This window comes from Oncorhynchus mykiss, chromosome 8 (genome assembly GCF_013265735.2).
Source record: "Oncorhynchus mykiss isolate Arlee chromosome 8, USDA_OmykA_1.1, whole genome shotgun sequence".
NCBI classification, from domain to species: Eukaryota; Metazoa; Chordata; class Actinopteri; order Salmoniformes; family Salmonidae; genus Oncorhynchus; species Oncorhynchus mykiss.
The window spans coordinates 13676071-13697405 of record NC_048572.1 but is presented as its reverse complement, the minus strand read 5'-3'; the positions used below and the strand labels follow the sequence as shown (position 1 = coordinate 13697405).

General features: G+C 42.5%; 1 protein-coding gene across 1 annotated transcript in view; it reads right to left on the bottom strand.

Annotated features, from left to right (window-relative positions):
- Positions 1-7095: 7095 nt before the first annotated feature.
- Positions 7096-21335, bottom strand: part of LOC110529187 (doublecortin domain-containing protein 2) — a 43585-nt gene continuing 29345 nt past the window's right edge. Inside the window, exons 7-10 of the mRNA XM_021611319.1 lie at positions 18130-18230; positions 17714-17833; positions 15237-15407; positions 7096-7152 (exon numbers count right to left, since the gene is read on the bottom strand). Coding sequence (XP_021466994.1) covers positions 7096-7152; positions 15237-15407; positions 17714-17833; positions 18130-18230 — 449 coding nt within the window. The remainder of the gene's footprint in view (positions 7153-15236; positions 15408-17713; positions 17834-18129; positions 18231-21335) is intronic.

Here is a 21335-nt window from a genome sequence, read left to right as displayed (position 1 = left end):
ATACTATATAATGTTGTTGGGTCTGTAACCATGAGAAGATACTATATAATGTTGTTGTCTCTGTAACCGTGAGGAGGAGATACTATATAATGTTGTTGGGTCTGTAACCGTGAGGAGATACTATATAATGTTGTTGGGTCTGTAACCGTGAGGAGATACTATATAATGTTGTTGTCTCTGTAACCGTGAGGAGATACTATATAATGTTGTTGGGTCTGTAACCGTGAGGAGATACTATATAATGTTGTTTGGTCATTAACCGTGAGGAGATACTATATAATGTTGTTGGGTCTGTAACCGTGAGGAGATACTATATAATGTTGTTGGGTCATTAACCGTGAGGAGGAGATACTATATAATGTTGTTGGGTCTGTAACCGTGAGGAGATACTATATAATGTTGTTGGGTCTGGAACCGTGAGGAGGAGATACTATATAATGTTGTTGGGTCTGTAACCGTGAGGAGGAGATACTATATAATGTTGTTGGGTCTGTAACCGTGAGGAGATACTATATAATGTTGTTGGGTCTGTAACTGTGAGGAGATACTATATAATGTTGTTGTCTCTGTAACTGTGAGGAGGGGATACTATATAATGTTGTTGGGTCTGTAACCGTGAGGAGATACTACATAATGTTGTTGGGTCTGTAACCGTGAAGAGGAGATACTATATAATGTTGTTGGGTCTGTAACCATGAGAAGGAGATACTATATAATGATGTTGGGTCTGTAACCATGAGGAGGAGATACTATATAATGATGTTGGGTCTGTAACCGTGAGGAGATACTATATAATGATGTTGGGTCTGTAACCATGAGAAGGAGATACTATATAATGATGTTGGGTCTGTAACCATGAGAAGGAGATACTATATAATGATGTTGGGTCTGTAACCATGAGGAGGAGATACTATATAATGCTGTTGGGTCTGTAACCGTGAAGAGGAGATACTATATAATGTTGTTGGGTCTGTAACCGTGAGGAGGAGATACTATATAATGTTGTTGGGTCATTAACCGTGAGGAGGAGATACTATATAATGCTGTTGGGTCATTAACCGTGAGGAGATACTTTATAATGTTGTTGGGTCTGTAACCGTGAGGAGATACTTTATGATGTTGTTGGGTCTGCAACCATGAGGAGGGGATACTATATAATGTTGTTGGGTCTGCAACCATGAGGAGGAGATACTATATAATGTTGTTGGGTCTGTAACCATGAGGAGATACTATATAATGATGTTGGGTCTGTAACCGTGAGGAGATACTATATAATGTTGTTGGGTCTGTAACCATGAGGAGATACTATATAATGATGTTGGGTCTGTAACCGTGAGGAGATACTATATAATGATGTTGGGTCTGTAACCGTGAGGAGATACTATATAATGTTGTTGGGTCTGTAACCATGAGGAGATACTATATAATGATGTTGGGTCTGTAACCGTGAGGAGATACTATATAATGATGTTGGGTCTGTAACCGTGAGGAGATACTATATAATGTTGTTGGGTCTGTAACCATGAGGAGATACTATATAATGATGTTGGGTCTGTAACCATGAGGAGATACTATATAATGATGTTGGGTCTGTAACCGTGAGGAGATACTATATAATGTTGTTGTCTCTGTAACTGTGTGGATATACTTTATAATGTTGTTGGGTCTGTAACCATGAGGAGATACCATATAATGTTGTTGTCTCTGTAACTGTGAGGAGATACTTGATAATGTTGTCGTCTCTGTAACCATGAGGAGGAGATACTATATAATGTTGTTGTCTCTGTAACCGTGAGGAGATACAATATAATGTTGTTGGGTCTGTAACCGTGAGGAGATACTATATAATGTTGTTGGGTCTGTAACCGTGAGGAGGATTGTTTTGTTTGTGCAATGCGCTGTCTGTGCCTCAGTATATTGTCTATAAAAGGGGATCCTCGTGAAAAAAGGGGATCCTTCCTTTTTAGACCCCATAATAAAATACTTCAAATGGTAAGCTAACACCTCTCTCCCATCTTGCTGAATTTATCTGAACTAACATCTATCTGAATTTCTGTCGGTGGCCATTTCAGAAGAGCTGAATGTATAGGCCTAGCTGTTCACAGCTCATTTGCTTGCTCTTGTTATATTTAGAGCTAAGTGTTAATGATAAGAACAATCACTATGAATTTACTGAACATAAATGTAAAAATGTTTGTGTATTGTTCAAAAGACAAATCTCACGTCGGCATTCATTATTATTGAAGGAGAATGTGGTTCTTATCGAGTTAGACAAATCCACAAGGAGTCATTTGAAAACATAAATATGTAAGCAACTCAGCCATATCAGCTTTTTTTTTTAAGCATTAAATGAGGCTGAATGAACTGTTTCGCTGCCAGACAAGGCTCTGCTGATATCCAGGTGTAGCAGTGGTAAGGATTCACTCCATGGTGCTGAAAAGAAAGCTCTGCTGTTGGGACAGCTTTATATAGGTCCTAACAGTTTGTGGTCACCGATTGTCACCGGTATAGTGCAATAAATGTATTGTTTAGTGTTGTGTTGTGTATTGGCTTCGCTAGCATGTATCTAAAAAAAATTGGTTAAGTTTGCCCCACCAACATTTACATGCGAAAATCACTGCTGGTGACGAAAAATCCAACCACCAGAACTACTGCTGCTGTTGTCATTCACATACTATTCAGTCATTGACAGATTCTCTCGGTTTGCGCGCAGAATCTTTCCACGAGAGATTAGGGTTAGTACTGATGTAGCAAAGTAGTTTTTATTTACTTTTATTTAATCAGGGGAGACCAATTGAGACCAGGGTCTCAATTTCAATGGCGCCCTGAGGACATCAAATAAAATAAAAGATACAATAACAACTACATTACATTAGAACTTCACAAACATCACAAGCATCATAATTAAAGTCAATCAAAACAATTGCACACCTCGGTGAACTCATTTATCATCAGGGTTTTAATCTGCCCTAGTGGCACCAGGGAATCCAAATGTAATGAATTTTGTAAGTGATTCCAAAAATGTGGAGCGTTTCATTCTGAACAGAAACTCTATTTATTCTGTTTTGTTCAGCTGTTCTGACCAGCTAAATAAAGTTCTGAACCAGTTCGAACCCCCAAAAAGTACTGTTTTATAATTGTTCCTTTCTGTTCCTTTTTAACCTGTGAAATTAAGTTTTTAAAATGTTAAGTATACTCACGTAAACTCGTACATCGCCTTGGTCCGTACAATTGCCCTTATTTTAGCGCCCCAAAAACGTAATACTTCCAGATCAACTGTAATATCAATACCATTGTAAAGCACAATTTCTCCCCTTCCCAACAAAATCAATTACATGACCTTAACGCTGCCCGTTTCTGCATAATTCAAGCAGGCAATGAGCCCCGTCGGGTCTTTTTAAAAATGGTGGGTGGGGAAGCGAAACTAATGCGTGACAGTGAGAAGGAGAGATGTTGTGTGGGAAAATTGCTTTTTTTCACTCGATCTGTCCAACTTATCACCTTATCTTCTCTAAAATGTAAATAAAACACTATAAAGAGTTTATATAATGTGTCATTACATACCTATTTGAAGGTTTGTGTCGAATTTGAATCGTGTTTTTAGGGCGGTGCTAAAGTGATCTTAGAAGTAAACAGAGGCTTTGAGAATGATGATCGCATGTAATGATGACGAAAAAAATGACTAGGTATCCCCCCCTTACCCCGTCACTGTCCAGTTCTTATTTTTAAAGGATGAGAGAAGTGCTACACCTGGTGGAGAGAGATTGTAAGACAGAAATAGTTGCTTTATGCGTGCTGTACATTACGACATGATACGTCACGATGTAACGGAGAGTCAGTTTTTTCTACTTTTCTCCAAAAGTTCCGCCATTACCATGTAGATCAACGCTTGAATAGAAACCGAGTTCACACCCCAGATTTTGACGTCAACACAGTCGCTACAGTCCCATTAGTTTTCTTTGTAGCCTCGTTTGAATGTTGAGGTTGCGCACATTTGTACGGAATTGGGTGAGTTTACGTTAGCCCATTAAATTACTTCACCAATCAGTGCGGATAGTGCAGGCAAGCAAGTTGTTTACATGCGTGATGGATAGACAAGTGTAGCCTATGTCGCAAGATGCGACAGACATTTTGCAGGTGGGGAAAGAGTGAGAGAGGGTTGTGGAGGAGGCTTGAACCGCTGGGCATCTCGTTATGACATAGTTATCTGAATTAGGTCCACAGAATTGTACCTAGGAGTCTATGGAGGAACTTTTAATGTACTTTTGAACTAGCTAGCTAACAGGCTTGTGTGTGCATAGCGGCACGAGAATCTAAAGCACGTCTTACTGTACCTATTTGTAGTTAATAAATCCAACGTGAAAACGTGATAACTAGCCTACAGTATCCTTAACTAGCATTGAAAAAGTTAACCCATTCCTTTCTAGCTAAAGAAAAATATATCCCCATCTTCTGAATCACACTTCTGAATCACACTGAATCACACTTAACGTCAGTACAGTAGCCTATGCTTTGGATGTGGGAGGGCAGGTAGCCTACACAGTCACACACACTGGCAAAGTAGTTTGCAGGCAGACACTGGAATAGGTTTCTGAGTGACTGAGTGAGGGCTTTGCATAGGCGCTTTGTTGCGTTTTTTTTGTGGAGCTAGAAATAATGTCTGGAATGTAAAATAATGTTATTAACCGGTTCCCATGCTTTTAAAAATAACGGTTCTATTCCGGAACAGTATGGATCAGGTTCCATCTTAGTTCCTCGAAAAATTTTGTTATTTTCCAGGTTCTCGGTTCTGCTCCCTGAACCAGTTCCAGCCACTGGTTTAAACTAAAAGCGAATTTACCTAGTTCTGTGTGGATCACAGAACTAAAATGAGAACTAACAGAACTCATTCTATTTCTATGGTATGGACCTGTGTGATGTAGTGCAGTAACCAGATACAATAGCTTGAATTGTACTCCACTACATACAGTATCTGGTTTGAAGTTGTTAAATATAAAGTAGCATCCTTTCCTGGTTGATACTAACTAGACTAGGGCCTGCATCCCAAATGGCACCTTATTCTCTATATAGTGCACTACTTTTGACCAGGGCCCATAGAACTCAAATGTAGTGCACTATGTAGGGAATAGGGTGCCATTTGGGAAGTGGGAGTTTGAGTTCATCCACATGCAGCCCGTGCGCTTGAACAATTAACCCTTAGTCAGTTCGATCAGGCAAAGTGTTCAAATGAATACACATTTGATTACGTGTCATCCTCGTGAAATGGCTGCAATTTGCCACACATTAGATCGCATGGTCCCTGATAAAACAGAGGAATTAAACACTGAACATTACAGTGTTCTATTCTAGACATATTGGAAGCCAGGAAAACAACCTGGGGAATAGATTAATTATCCTACAGAAACCACACACACACACACACACACACACACACACACACACACACACACACACACACACACACACACACACACACACACACACACACACACACACACACACACACACACACACACACACACACACACACACACACACACACACACACACACACACACACACACACACACACACACACACACACACACACACACACACACACACAAACACACACACACACACACACACACACACACACACACACACACACACACACACACACACACACAAACACACACACACACACACACACACACACACACACACACACACACACACACACACACACACACACACACACACACACACACACACACACACACACACACACACGCTCTCTCTGAAGCCCTAGTAAAGAATGGGTCTATACAATGTACCAGAACACAAGCTGTTACTCTGATTAGCTCTGTTAGAAGGTCATAAAATGTTCATGAGGTCATATGGCATTATATTATACAGACATGCTATAAGAGCCAAAATTATATTTTGTGATGAGCTGAAATTAAACTAGAGTGTTCTCTACCACTAATTTCTGTGTCCCCTCTTCAGAAACGCACACAGCCATGCACATTTACACACACACACATTTACAGGCACAAACACACACACAATGTACAAGAGTTTATAGGGATGGATCCGGCAGTGAAACAATAGCAAGATGAATAACATTACACACTTGTTTGTCTGGTGTTAAAATAGAGCTACAGTACTACTGACTAAACCTCACATCTTCAGCAGGTGACATTTTCACACTAGGTCCACAAACACACACACACACACAGGATTGTATTTTTCATTTGTATCACTGGCTACATATACAGCCTGGGGGTTGAAACATCAACACCTTTATTTTCTGCATCATTAGTCCTCATGGTTTTTAATATCTATAGATGTGTGCAGAGTGTTTTTTCCCCCATCAGTTAAATATCATCAGCTTATTAGATGATGTCAGTTTTAATCAGCCGGCTGATGCATCTTTTTCTATTGTATGGTCACATCAACAGCCTGTGATAGGTGCAGTGATGTGTTGTTTTACAGGGTCAGCCCCTGGAGCAAATTGGGGTCAAGTGCCTTGCTCAAGGGCACATCGGCAGATGTGTCACCTTCACGGCTCAGGTATACAAACTAGTGACCTTTCATTTACTGGCACAATGCTCCAACTGATAGGCTACCTGCCACCCATCACAGGACAAGGTACTGTATAAAGAAAGGCCTTGCTATGTCTCTACACACAAACAGGTTTACATACACACACACGCATTTGCACATACACACCCGCACATACACGTTTACAGACATGCACACTTTCTCTGGCTGTTGATTTAGGCATTAGGAGAAATAACAAAACCATTTATCTGAATACTGCAGAGAAAATGCAACACACACAGAGAGAGAGAGAGAGTCAGAGAGAGAGAGTCAGAGAGAGAGAGAAAAGCGTGCCTCTGGGCAAAGTAATCACCTGTATGCTGTAATCACAGGCACTCAGGTTAATTTATGTCTCTTGACTCAGACAACCACAACAACAACATCCACAACATCAACAACCCCAACCACCACAAGCACAACAACAGTAATTGATATGTACAGTAGTATCTTAATGAAGTGGGCTGCTGAGATGGACATGTTTATTGGGTATTATACTGAAGTAAAGCTAGACTACTGACGTCTTGTGTCTTCTGCTCTCGTCGCCACCTTGGGGGCTTTCTTTACATTCTAGAGGACGAAAAAAAGAGAAACACAAGGGATGCATTAAGAGACAGTTGGCTTAAGAACATCATGTTTAAAACACGACACTCCACCTGCATGCTAAATAGAGGGGCTGGGTTCATATACTGGAGTGTGGTTTGAAGATGAGGGTGGTGTGTGTGTGGGGGGGTATATGCGTGTGTGTGTGGATGCTTTTGAGGTATATAATGTCAGATTACATTTGAGTGCGGAGGGGCGGTCTGAGATGCACTCTGTGATAAATTATAGATGAACTTAATCTCAGCATGTCTCGTGGCCATCTTGACGTTTCACCAGGAGGAAAATACATCAGCTAGCTCCGGTTCGTAGACAAGCCTGACAAGTTGTGCATTTAGTTAATATTTCTGTCATAATTTATGTAACTCAAATCTGGTTTGTGAGTTGCATCAAACTATCAGTGGGATGTGATTATAAGGAGAGGAAGGGAGGGTCGACAGCAGGAGCTGGTTAGCACACTCCACAGTCCATCCCCAAACGGGACCCTATCCCCTGTATAGTGCACTACTTTGACCAGGGTCCATAGGGCTCTGCATAGGGCTCTGCATAGTGCACTACATAGAAATATTGTGCCATTTGAGATGCTGTTTCAACACACACAACAGGGACCTAATCCCTTCTCTCAGAACCAACGACAACTACCCAAATAAGCAGATTTTCCTTCAAACCTTTGCCTTTTTTAGGTGGTCAAACACCAATGTGACAAAATGTTGTTTTGGTGTAACTGATTAAATCTTTCCCCAGTGACATTTCATGCTTTGGAATGATTCTCAAGAAGATGCAGATCAAGCAGGGGTTGTTGGTAACTCAACATTATTAGATGGAGATAAAAACAATACAGGATATGTCTTAGTAGTTCAACTGATGCCACAACCAACCCTCAGTAGAGAGAGAGAGAGAGAGAGAGAGAGAGAGAGAGAGAGAGAGAGGGAGAGAGAGAGAGAGAAATCACACTTGATTTACACACACAGGGAAATTACAATGAGTGTGAAAGGCATCATCGTCATCATCATCTTGCATATGCATGTGATATACTGTACATCAGAGAGCAAGCGCAGAGCCACAGAACCAAGTGACAACATAGAGCAATGCTAACACCACAGCAATGCTAAAACCACAGCAATGCTAACACCACAGAAATGCTAACACCTGTAAGCATAAAGTCTCTGTGTGTGTGTGTGTGTGTATCTGTGTGTGTGTGTGAGAGAGAGAGATAGAGAGAGAGAGCATGTGTGCAGATTATGACATGCCATGATGACTGAACACACATTTTTGCCTTGAATCACCACTCTGCTTTATGACTGGTAGCAGCAGGCTTCCTGGGTCACTGTACATCACTGGCTCATTGCTCACAATGCAGCCACTAACTTGTTGTATTCATATTTATTAGGGATCCCCGTTAACTCCTGCCACTCTTTTGAAGGAGAGGGGGCCTTTAAAACTAGCTAGCTAAATACAGTACCGCGGACCAGCAGAGAGGAACCAGCGGAGTTAAAGTGTCATTGGGTGTACGGTATAAAAGATGATATGATCTGCTGTGTTTTTGTGTCCACTGAGAAAGAGACTAGCTACCCGTACATTGAGAATGTTGTGAATGAGAGGGTGGTGTGTGTCTGGCCACTGTTGTTGTGATCAGAATATTACAGTAAAGGTAGAGTAGGACATATTTTTCATCAAGTTGCCTGTGTGTGGTTTGTGTGTGTGACAAGTGTCACACCCTGATGTTCCACCTGTCTTGTGCTTGTCTCCACCCCCCACCAGGTGTCTCCCATTTGTTCCCATTATCCCCGTGTATTTATACCGGTGGTATAAATGTTTGTCTTTCGCCAGTTCGTCTTGTCAAGCCTACCAGCGTATTTTTCCGTACTCCTATTTTTCTAGTCCCTGTTTTCCAGTCCTCTCGATTCCGACCTTTTCTGCCTGCCCTGACCCCGAGCCCACCTGCCATACCATTCTGGCCTGCCCTGACCTCGAGCCTAACTGCCGTCCTGTACCCATCTGACTCTGACCTGGTTTACAAACTTCTGCCTGTCCTCGACCTGCCTCTTGCCTGCCCCGTTTCTATTAATAAATATCAAAGACTCTAACCATCTGCCTCCTGTGTCTGCATTTGGGTCTCGTCCTGTGTTGTTATAGACATAGGTCCTTGATCACTGATCACTTCACTAAAGTGGCTATTAATTGCATTACAAGACATACAGTGACAGGGCCATTATCATCTTGCTCAATGCTCTTATTGAGAAATCTCCCCAGACAAGTAGAGCATCACAACATTACTCTGTAGGATCACACATCGGAATACTCCACGGTTACATCCCAAAAGGCACCCTGTTCTCACCCTATGGGCCCTGGTAAAAAAGGCACCCTGTACTCACCCTATGGGCCCTGGTAAAAAAAAGGCACCCTGTTCTCACCCTATGGGCCCTGGTAAAAAAGGCACCCTGTACTCACCCTATGGGCCCTGGTAAAAAAGGCACCCTGTTCTCACCCTATGGGCCCTGGTAAAAAAGGCACCCTGTACTCACCCTATGGGCCCTGGTAAAAAAAGGCACCCTGTACTCACCCTATGGGTCCTGGTAAAAAAAGGCACCCTGTTCTCACCCTATGGGCCCTGGTAAAAAAGGCACCCTGTACTCACCCTATGGGCCCTGGTAAAAAAGGCACCCTGTTCTCACCCTATGGGCCCTGGTAAAAAAGGCACCCTGTACTCACCCTATGGGCCCTGGTAAAAAAAAGGCACCCTGTTCTCACCCTATGGGCCCTGGTAAAAAAGGCACCCTGTACTCACCCTATGGGCCCTGGTAAAAAAGGCACCCTGTACTCACCCTATGGGCCCTGGTAAAAAAGGCACCCTGTTCTCACCCTATGGGCCCTGGTAAAAAAGGCACCCTGTACTCACCCTATGGGCCCTGGTAAAAAAAGGCACCCTGTTCTCACCCTATGGGCCCTGGTAAAAAAGGCACCCTGTACTCACCCTTTTGGCCCTGGTAAAAAAGGCACCCTGTACTCACCCTGTGGGCCCTGGTAAAAAAGGCACCCTGTTCTCACCCTATGGGCCCTGGTAAAAAAAGGCACCCTGTACTCACCCTATGGGCCCTGGTAAAAAAAGGCACCCTGTTCTCACCCTATGGGCCCTGGTAAAAAAGGCACCCTGTACTCACCCTATGGGCCCTGGTAAAAAAGGCACCCTGTTCTCACCCTATGGGCCCTGGAAAAAAGGCACCCTGTTCTCACCCTATGGGCCCTGGTAAAAAAGGCACCCTGTACTCACCCTATGGGCCCTGGTAAAAAAGGCACCCTGTTCTCACCCTATGGGCCCTGGTAAAAAAGGCACCCTGTACTCACCCTATGAGCCCTGGTAAAAAAGGCACCCTGTACTCACCCTATGGGCCCTGGTAAAAAAGGCACCCTGTTCTCACCCTATGGGCCCTGGTAAAAAAGGCACCCTGTACTCACCCTATGGGCCCTGGTAAAAAAGGCACCCTGTTCTCACCCTATGGGCCCTGGTAAAAAAGGCACCCTGTACTCACCCTATGGGCCCTGGTAAAAAAGGCACCCTGTTCTCACCCTATGGGCCCTGGTAAAAAAGGCACCCTGTACTCACCCTATGGGCCCTGGTAAAAAAGGCACCTTGTTCTCACCCAATGGGCCCTGGTAAAAAAGGCACCCTATTCTCACCCTATGGGCCCTGGTAAAAAAAGGCACCTTGTTCTCACCCTATGGGCCCTGGTTAAAAAGGCACCCTGTTCTCACCCTATGGGCCGAGGTAAAACAAAAAAAGGCACCTTGTTCTCACCCTATGGGCCCTGGTAAAAAGGCACCCTGTTCTCACCCTATGGGCTGAGGTAAAAAGTAGTGCACGACGCAGGCTATGAGAGTAAGAAGCCCTACATTGTTATTTCTCATTGCAACATCAGCAACATCAGCCAGTCAGTAGAAGCAAAGGCTTTAGACAGACAGACAGACAGACAGACAGACAGTTAGCTCTACATGTACATTTAAGGGCCAGCCGTGCTGTTCTAATTTTCCCAAGTTCTTTGTGGCACCTGACCACATGACTGGGCAGTAGTCCAGGTGCAACAAAACTAGGACCTGTAGGACCTACCTTGTTGATATTGTTGTTAAGAAGGCAGACCTCTACCCATCTTAGCTACTGTTGCATCAATATGTTTTGACCATAACAGTTTACAATCCAGGGTTACTCCATGCAGTTTAGTCTCCTCAACTTGCTCAATTTCCATATTATTCATTACAATATTTAGTTGAGGTTTAGGGTTTAGTGAATGATTTGTCCCAAATACAATGCTTTTATTTATTGTTTATATTTAGAACTAACTTATTTCTTGACAACCATTCTGAAACTAACTGCAGCTCTTTCTTAAGTGTTGCAGTGATTTCACTCACTGTAGTAGCTGGCAAGTATAGTATTGAATCATTCGCATACATAGACTCACAGGCTTAACTCAGAGCCAAGTGTCAGGTCATGAGTTAAGATTGAAAAAAGTAAGGGGCCTAGACAGCTGCCCTGGGGAATGCCGGATTATGTTAGAGAGGCTACCATTAAATAACACCCTCTGTGTTCTGTTAGACAGGTAACTCTCAAACCACAGTATAGTGTAAAGTGTAAAGCCATAACATATACGTTTTTCCAGCAGCATACTATGATCGATAATGTCAAAAGATGCACTGAAGTCTAACAAAACAGCTTCCACAATCTTTTTATTATAAATTTCTCTCAGCCAATCATCAATAGTTTGTGTAAGTGCTGTTCATGTTGAATGCCCTTTCCTATAAGGGTGCTGAAAGTCTGTTGTTAATTTATTTACTGTAAAATAGCATTGTATCTGGTCAATTTTTTCCAAATGTTTACTAAGGGTTGGTAACAGACTGATTGGTCGGCTTTTTGAGCCAGTAAAGGGTGCTTTACTTTTCTTGGGGAGGGGTATGACTTTTTCTTCCCTCCAGGCCTGAGGGCACACACTTTTTTGTAAGCTTAGCAGGTTTCAAAGCTATCTATAAAAGTTATGCCAACAGAGTGGCAGTAGTCTTTGAGCAAGATATAAAGTGCTAAGAGCCTGCTGAACCTTTTGCAGCCACAAGAGCCTTTTAGGGTGTTGATCAGAACAATACAATCCTGATTTACACTTTTTGATGTCATTTGATACCACATGCACAACAGTAGCAGCAGCACAGAGTCTTTGCTCCAGGAACCAAGGTGTGCCTCACCATGGAACAACCAATGATGATGGCTGGAGGAAGGTGAGTGGCCGTGGACGTCCGGCCTTTTCTGAGCCTCCTTGAGGACAGCCTGATCCAGGCTATATCACATCAGGCTGTGATTGGGAGTCCCATAGGGCGGCGCACAACTGGCCCAGTGTCGTCCGGGTTTGGCCGGGATTGGTCGTCATTGTGACTAAGTCATTTAACTGACTTGCCTAGTTAAATAAAGGTGAAATAAAAAATACAATAAAAAAAAGGACCAACGGGAGATGGGGGACAGAGAACCCACATCCTCAATAGAAGCCCTCTGAGCTGGAGAATGATGTGCGAGGGAGCTCATGAAGTACGGGCCTGTGGTAGAGACCCCCTGAGCTGGGGGTGAGTAATGAGTGCTGTAGTAGACTTCAGTGAGTAAGTGCTTCATGAACACTAGAGTTAATTCTCTGATCCAGTTGGAGGGACCCAGAGGAATAGAGCCTGAGCCTGCAGGCTGGATGGACACACACACACACACACAAACACACACACACACACACACACACACACACACACACACACACACACACACACCAGAAGGCTCCAGGGCTGTAGCTTGCAGCCTGCCGGTGACAGTGCCTGAGGTTGATTAAAGTTAACCTTGAGCTTCAGAGAGAGCCTGGAGAGCGGCTAAACTGAGCCGACGGGATAGGAACCAGAAAACACAGCGAGATGGACGAGAGATAATTGCGGTGGAAAAGACTAATGGAAATCAATGAGGAACGGATCGATGGCTATTTGATTTTGTATTGCTAATTTCTGAAGAGAGCGACAATTGATCCGGCATCCCCTCTCTGTATTGGCATATCTCACGTTATTACTTAAGAAGAAATGCACTGTTGACTGATGGATAAAGCAGCCGATACCATTAAATCTAAATAAATGATTGTGATGAGGAGAAAATGGGGCTTTATGTTAACCTTGCTCTCCCTGTTGTAAATTCTCTTCATGGATTGTAAGGCTGTGTGAGGGTAGAGTAGGTAAACAGCTTACAGTTGAATGTCCATTTGAGCGGGATATATAACAGTAAGCCATTTCCATCACTATTGACAATGCTGAAGATACTTCCTCTCAGCTTACAATGCACTTCCCCTGAAAATCTATTTCACAAAGACATTGTTACTGAATTAAAAGTTTTTCTCTGACACAGATGTGTTTCTTGCTCTGAACAAATTATCCATCCCAAATGGCACCCTATTCCCTTTATAGAGCACTACTTTGAAGTGCACTACAGGTGCGCAACTTTGGTTTTAGAAGTGGGGGGGCATATATTATCATTTTTATTTTGTATATATCCACACCATTGCCTCGTATCACATTCCAATGATACAGTGCCTTGCAAAAATAGTCATCCCCCTTGGCGTTTTTCCTTTTTTGTTGCATTACGACCTGTAATTTAAATAGATTTTTATTTGGATTTTATGTAATGGACATACACAAAATAGTCCAAATTGGTGAAGTGAAATGAAAAAAATAACCCTGAAGGAGCTGCATAGCTCCACAGCGGAGATTGGAGTATCTGTCCATAGGACCACTTTAAGTCATACACTCCATGGAGCTGGGCATTACAGAAGAGTGGCCAGAAAAAAAGACATTGCTTATTAAAAAGTTTGCCAAAAGGCATTTGGGAGACTCCCCAAACATATTGAAGAAGGTACTCTGGTCAGATGAGACTAAAATTTTGCTTTTTGGCCATAAAGGAAAACGCTATGTCTGGCGCAAACCCAACACCTCTCATCACCCGGAGAACACCATCCCCACAGTGAAGCATGGTGGTGGCTGCATCATGCTGTGGGTATGTTTTTCATCGGCAGGGACTGGGAAACTGGTCAGAATTGAAGGAATGGTGGATGGCGCTAAATACAGGGAAATTATTGAGGGAAACCTGTTTCAGTCTTCCAGAGATTTGAGACTGGGACGGGGTTTACCTTCCAGAAGGACAATGACCCTAAGCATACTGATAAAGCAACATTCGAGTGGTTTAAAGGGAAACATTCAATTGTCTTGGAATGGCCTAGTCAAAGCCCAGACCTCAATCCAATTAAGAATCTGTGGTATGACTTAAAGATTGCTGTACACCAGCGGAACCCATCCAACTTGAAGGAGCTGGAGCAAAAATCCCAGTGGCTAGATGGGGTAGTAGGGTAGCCTAGTGGTTAGAGCTTTGGACTAGTAACCAGAAGGTTGCAAGTTCAAACCCCTGAGCTGACAAGGTACAAATCTGTCGTTCTGCCCCTGAACAGGCAGTTAACCCACTGTTCCTAGGCCATCATTGAAAATAATATTTTTTTCTTAACTGACTTGCCTAGTTAAATAAAGGTAAAATAAATAAATAACATGTGCCAAGCTTATTGAGACATACCCTAAGAGACTTGCAGCTGTAATTGCTGCAAAAGTTGGCTCTACAAAGTATTGACTTTCTGGGGTAAATAGTTATGCACGCTCAAGTATTCTGTTTTTTTGTATTATTTCTTGATTGCTTCAAAATAAAAAATATTTTGCATCTTCAAAGTGGTAGGCATGTTGTGTAAATCATATGATACAAACACCCTAAAAATCTATTTTAATTCTAGGTTGTAAGGCAACAAAATAGGAAAAAAGCCAAAGTGAAACTGGTGTGGACAAAAATGCAATTTCTGAAAGTCCGTCCGTCCGTCCCCCGTCCCCCGCCCCCAGTGTAAATCGTACCCCTGGTGCACTATATAGGGAATATTGTTGTGCCATTTGAGTTGCGGACACCACTGTGTTTTGAGTCCCTATCACTAACCTTGCCATTACTCAATGAAGTATTCACGTACCTGTGGCTCAGTCTTGCCATGTGTCTGTAGGGGCTCTGTGTCTCTGGTAGGTGTGGTGGGGCTGGTCCCTACGGGGGAGTGGGTGAGGGTTCGGGTGTCTCGACCCGTTTCTGGGGGCCCGGCCTGGGGTGCTGGCTGCTCAGGGAAGGCACTGGTCAGTCTGGCCGAGGCCTACAGTACAAGAAAGTACATCACCAGTCAAGATACATCGCTCTAATAAAGATAGATGACGTTGTTGTTTGGGATATTGTATTGTCTTAGTTTCTGTCCTGTGATGTTTGAAAATAAAAAAGTCAAATTAAATCTTAAAAGTATAAAAGTATAGAAATAGTTTAAACAAATAGGATACCAATGGAACCGGACACAAATGCCTCCACATAAAGCTTCAACAGCGGAGGACACAGAGCCCAGGGAGTCACTCCCTACATAAAGATGCTGAGTAAAAAAAGAAATGTTCTTGTTTCTTCCCACTGATAAAATAGCTACGGTTGGCATTCTGTCGATGGCCTCTATGTGGAACTAACAAATCCATCTAGTTCATTGCAACGGCCAGGGTCTGTGAAGCAAACACGTGTCCCAAATGGCATCCTATTCCCAACATTGACCAGAGCCGTATGGGCCATGGTCAAAAGTAGTGCACTATATAGGGAATAGGGTGCTTTTTGGGATGTAGCCACTGACTGCACCACATGGCTGTCCCTTGGGGAGGGGACAGGGACGATGGGGACAATGGGAGTGAGTGTGTGTGGTGCAACCTGGTCTGAGAGCATTTCATATTATTCTGTACGTAAATCCGAGACACTTCATTTAGTATCATGTGTTACAAATTACAATTTGTATGATATGTTACGAATTTCCAAAATGTACAATTTGTTACGAAGTGGCCAATAGTTGTTACGAGTTTGCAAAATGTATGATATGTTACAAATTCAAATATGTTGTGGCTAACATTATCTAGGTAGCTAGGTGCTAACGTTAGCTAGCTTGCTAATGTTACCCAGGCTAGGTGTTAGCGTTAGGATTTAGGGTTAAGGTTATGTTCAGGAATTGGGTTAAAGGGCTAGGGGAAGGGTTAGCTTAACTTCTTGGCGCACCCATTCCGTTAGCGGGATCATTTTCGTCAACATCCGCTGAATTGCAGAGCGCCAAATTCAAATTAAATTACAAAAAATATTTAATTTTCATGAAATCAGAAGTGCAATATAGCAAAACACAGTTTAGCTTGTTGTTAATCCACCTGGCGTGTCAGATTTTAAAAAATCTTTACAGCGAAAGCAAACAAAGCGTTTATGTGAGGACATCTCTCTCAACAGACAAAACATTACAAACAGCTAGCAGCAAAGTAGATTGGTCACGAAAGTCAGAAAAGCAATACAATTAATTGCTTACCTTTGATGATCTTCGGATGTTTGCACTCACAAGACTCCCAGTTACACAATAAATGTTCCTTTAGTTTGATAAAGATAATTTTACATCCAAAAACCTCCATTTGGTTGGCGTGTTTTGTTTAGTAATCCACCGGCTCGTGCAGGTCATGACGGGCAGACAAAAATTCCAAATAGTATCCGTAAAGTTCGTAGAAACATGTCAAACGTTTTTTATAATCAATCCTCAGGTTGTTTTTACAATAAACAATCGATAATATTTCAACCGGACCGTAGCTTTTTCAATAGGAGAGAGAGAGAAAATGTCTGCTCCAAGCTGTTGCGCATGCAAAACTCTGGTGACACCAAGCCATCCACTGACACGATGTGATCGTTCTCGCTAATTTTTCAGAATAAAAGGCTGAAACTATGTCTAAAGACTGTTCACACCATGTGGAAGCCATAGGGAAAGGAATCTGGTTGATATCCCTTTAAATGGAGGGAAGGCATGCAATGGAACAGGGAGTTTTCAAAATAAGAGGCACTTCCGGGTTGGATTTTCCTCAGGTTTTCGCCTGCAATATCAGTTCTGTTATACTCACAGACAATATTTTGACAGTTTTGGAAACTTTAGAGTGTTTTCTATCCTAATCTGATTCTACTTCTTTGCATATTCTAGCTTCTGGGCCTGAGAAATAGGCAGTTTCATTTGGGTACGTTTTTTCATCCAAACATCAAAATACTGCCTCCTACACTCAACAGGTTAAAGGGTTTTAAGGTTAGGCTTAATGTTAGCTAATATGCTAACTAGTAGCAAAGTATCTTAAAAGTAGTAAGTAGTTGAAAAGTTGCTAATTAGCTCAAATGCAAAAGCTGTTTATGATGAGATTCGAATATGCAACCTTTGGGCTTCAAGACAAAAGTTTACCTACACTAGCCCCGACCAACCACCCGCGTTTCACTTTTTTGCCTTAAGTAACCATACCAAACCTAACATATCATACTAATTTGAGTGTCTTGAATTTATATTTACTATGTTACGTCTAATCTATGAGACCAGGCTGTGTGGTGTGGTGTGTTTGTGTGCGTGTGTGTGCACACAATTAGACTGACCTTCTTGGAGCTGGCTGACTTCGGTACTATAGAGCAGAACGTTTCACCTCCACCACTGTCTTGCTGAGGAGACAACGCCATGATGACATCACACTGCTCCTCCACCACCTTGGCCACCACCTGCCAGGGTCCAAACTCTGATGTTACTATCTCACATGTTCAGAAGAACACTCACTTTACAGTAGGCAAATGTCTCTCTAAAGTCTAGTCTATTTGCTTGGAATTTAAAAGTAGCCCCTATAATTTCACCCAGCTGTTTATTTCTCTTTCCTATATTGACTGTGTTTAAATGTTCATATCTCTGGGGGTCCATCCATGGACACGTTCCAAATGGCACCCGTATCTCTATGTGCCCTGGTCAGAAGTAGTGCAATAAATAGGTAATAGGGTGCCGTTTGGGATGCACACCATGTTACCTGGTCGATTGGCAGGTCCACTGTTAGTTGTCCATCCTCTTGTATCTCTGCCACCCCGACCGTCTCCCTCCTCCTTGATTTGGCTTTGAACACACTGTCCTCTGAGGAGAGACCAACCAGACCATTAATCACCATTAGTCCTTCTAATGACACTCAGTCAGTCAGCCACCTAGGGCCCAAAGAGCACCCTAGTCCCTAATTAGTGCACTTCTTTTGACCAGAACCCTGTGGGAACTTTATAGGGAGTAGGGTACCATTTGGGTCACAGCCAAGTCCGTCTGTCTGTGGTACCATCCTCTGTTGCTCTCTCTTATTTCTCCTTTAACTGTGACCTAATCAATGAGCCTGTCAGTCAGGGTTAACATCCTGTCCACTTCCTTACACTGTCAGGCTCTGTTCTCAAACCTAAACGGTTGTCTTGAGCACTCCTTCCTGTCTCTACCCCACAGAAGCTCTGACGAAAGCCATAGGCAAATATGTAAGGTCTTTGTTTTCTTTAAGATGCTTGTACAATCCCAAAAACTTTTAGCTAGCTAAATTGTTAGGCTATCGCTCTTGAATGCCATACATGTCTATGACAATGTCTTTTGTGCTAACCAGAAAGCAGTACTTCGGCCACCAGCTACGGTAGCACCATTCTTAGATAGGTGCAATGATAGCTTAATCATGTTCATATTGTCATGTTCATGTTCCTGTTAATACACATGTAGCCTATGTGATAAAATAAATACCAGAAGGAACATTTGTGTCCCAAATGGAAATCTATTTCCCAAGTACAGTAGGCGTAGTCCCCATAGGGAATAGGGGGCAATTTGGTTCTCCGCCCATCACGAATAAGAATAGTCTTTCAGTCGACAATGCAGACAACGAATAGACAACAGTATAGCCATTATTAAAATGCAGAAAGCCATCCACAACAATCTCTTGTCTGATGGAGTTGTGATGAAAATAATGATTGATTGGCATCCTGCCTCCAGTCTATGGAACACACAGAAAAGAGAAGGAGAACAGAAGAGAGCCATATCAGGCAAGGTTGACAAGACTAGCAGTGAATTCATTTATGATCCTATTTGAGGCTGAGATGAGGTAAAATATTCACCTTGCAGCGTCGCCACCTTTCTCTCTGGCGCCCGGGACACCTTTGCTATGATTTAACAGAGGGGCTCTCGAGTGTATTCACACCGGGGCCCCCACACCTATATACACATTTGTACGCATGAAAACACACACTAAAAAGAGATGGAGGTGCATTAAGCGGGAGAGAGACATGTGTCTGGTGAGTGATGGCATGCGTGTGTCACATACCCCCTGATGAGAGGAGGAGGAGAGGGGTTGAGGTGGTGGAGACTGGCTGCTGCTTCATGGCAGCTCTCTCTCTCTCAGACTTGGGGTAGAACACAGAGTCTGCCTGTTGTCTGTGATCTGCAAACTACACATGGAACAAAGCTACTGGGGGGTAGTGGTGTAAAGTAAATACGTAAAAACACTGAAGTACTACTTAAGTATTTTTGGGGGGGGTATCTGTCCTTTACTTTACTATTCATATTTTTTACTTTTACTTTTACTCCACTACATTCCTAAAGAAAATCATGTACTTTTTACTCCATACATTTTACCTGACACCCAAAAGTACTCGTTCCATTTTGAATGTTTAACAGGACAGGAAAATGGTTTAACTGACAGACTTATCAAGAAAACATCCCAGGTCATCCCTACTGTCTCTAATCTGGTGGACTCACTAAACATAAATGTTTTGTTTGTGAATGATGTCTGAGTGTTGGACTGTACCGATGGCTATCCTTAAATAAATAAAAAACAAGAAAATTGTGCTGTCTGGTTTGCTTAATATAAGGAATTTCAAAGGATTTATAGCATTGACTTTTACTTTATACTTAAGTATACTTAAAACCAGATACTTTTAGACTTTTAGTCAAGTAGTATTTTACTGGGTGTCTTTCAAATTTACTTGAGTCATTTTCTATTAAAAGGTATCTTTCTTTTTACTCAAGTATGACAGTTGGGTACTTTTACCACCACTGCTGGGGGGCTCTGTAGTAAACATTCCTATACAGAGATATATCTACTGATTCTGATGCATCTTTATGTTCTAATTGTTCTAATGCAGTAACCTGTGTGCTTCCTCTTACCTATATAGTGCACTACTTTTGACCAGAGCCCTATGTCCCTCTGGGCACTGGCCAAAAGTAGTTCACTGCATAGGGAATGGGGTGCCATTTGGGATGCACGACTTGTCTCAGACTGTCTCACTACATGTCCCTCATTGGAATTCAAACCTGTTACCTTATACATGATAAAAACATTGTATAGCATGTCGTTTGAATCCACTTATTTATGGTTTGGTCCCACTTTGAAATAAGTGTCCTTAACATATATCTATGTATTGAAGTTACTTAAGGAAAGGGGATACCTAGTCAGTTGTACAACTGAATGTATTCAACTGAAATGTGTCTTCCACATTTAACCCAACCCCTGTGAATCAGAGAGGTGAGGAGGGCTGCCTTAATCGACATCCACGTCTTCGGTGCCCGAGGACCAGTGGGTTAACAGCCTTGCTCAGGGGCAGAATGACAGATTAAGCAAGCAGGCGCAGTGTAATTATTGCAGTGTAATTGCAAAGGTTACCATTTTGATTACTTGGGGAATTTAATCTACATAGAATGTGACCTGGTTTTCATGGCTCGTGGGATACATTGACTTGCCCATGATAGTGGCAATAAGAGAATCTTGCACACATACTAAAGACTGACTAAAGACTGACTGACTGACTGACTGGGTACAGTAACTGATCATGGAGAACCATGACTAATATTCAACTACACTGTATGCCATGCACCGAGTTAAATAAACATGATGAATTGAATGAATTACACCCACTGTTGTTATGAAATCATTCAGACTGCCAAGCCAACGTGTGTTTTTTAATGTCTGGCTCTTTGTTTCTACCAGTGCTCTGTTGTTGAGGTGGTGGTGCTGATTAGCTTAGCTGCTCCCCAGTGACTGGCCCATTGAATGAGTCTGGTTCCAATACATCTCATGCACAGCCAATCAGTGCACTGCAAACTAATAATTTATTGATAGATTTGGAGCAGCCATTAATGTCTAATAGCGTTCGTCTCATTTAGCAGTCCTGATCAAACAGGAAAAATGCAAATGTGCTCAGAGGGGAAAAAAATAGTTCCTGGGAA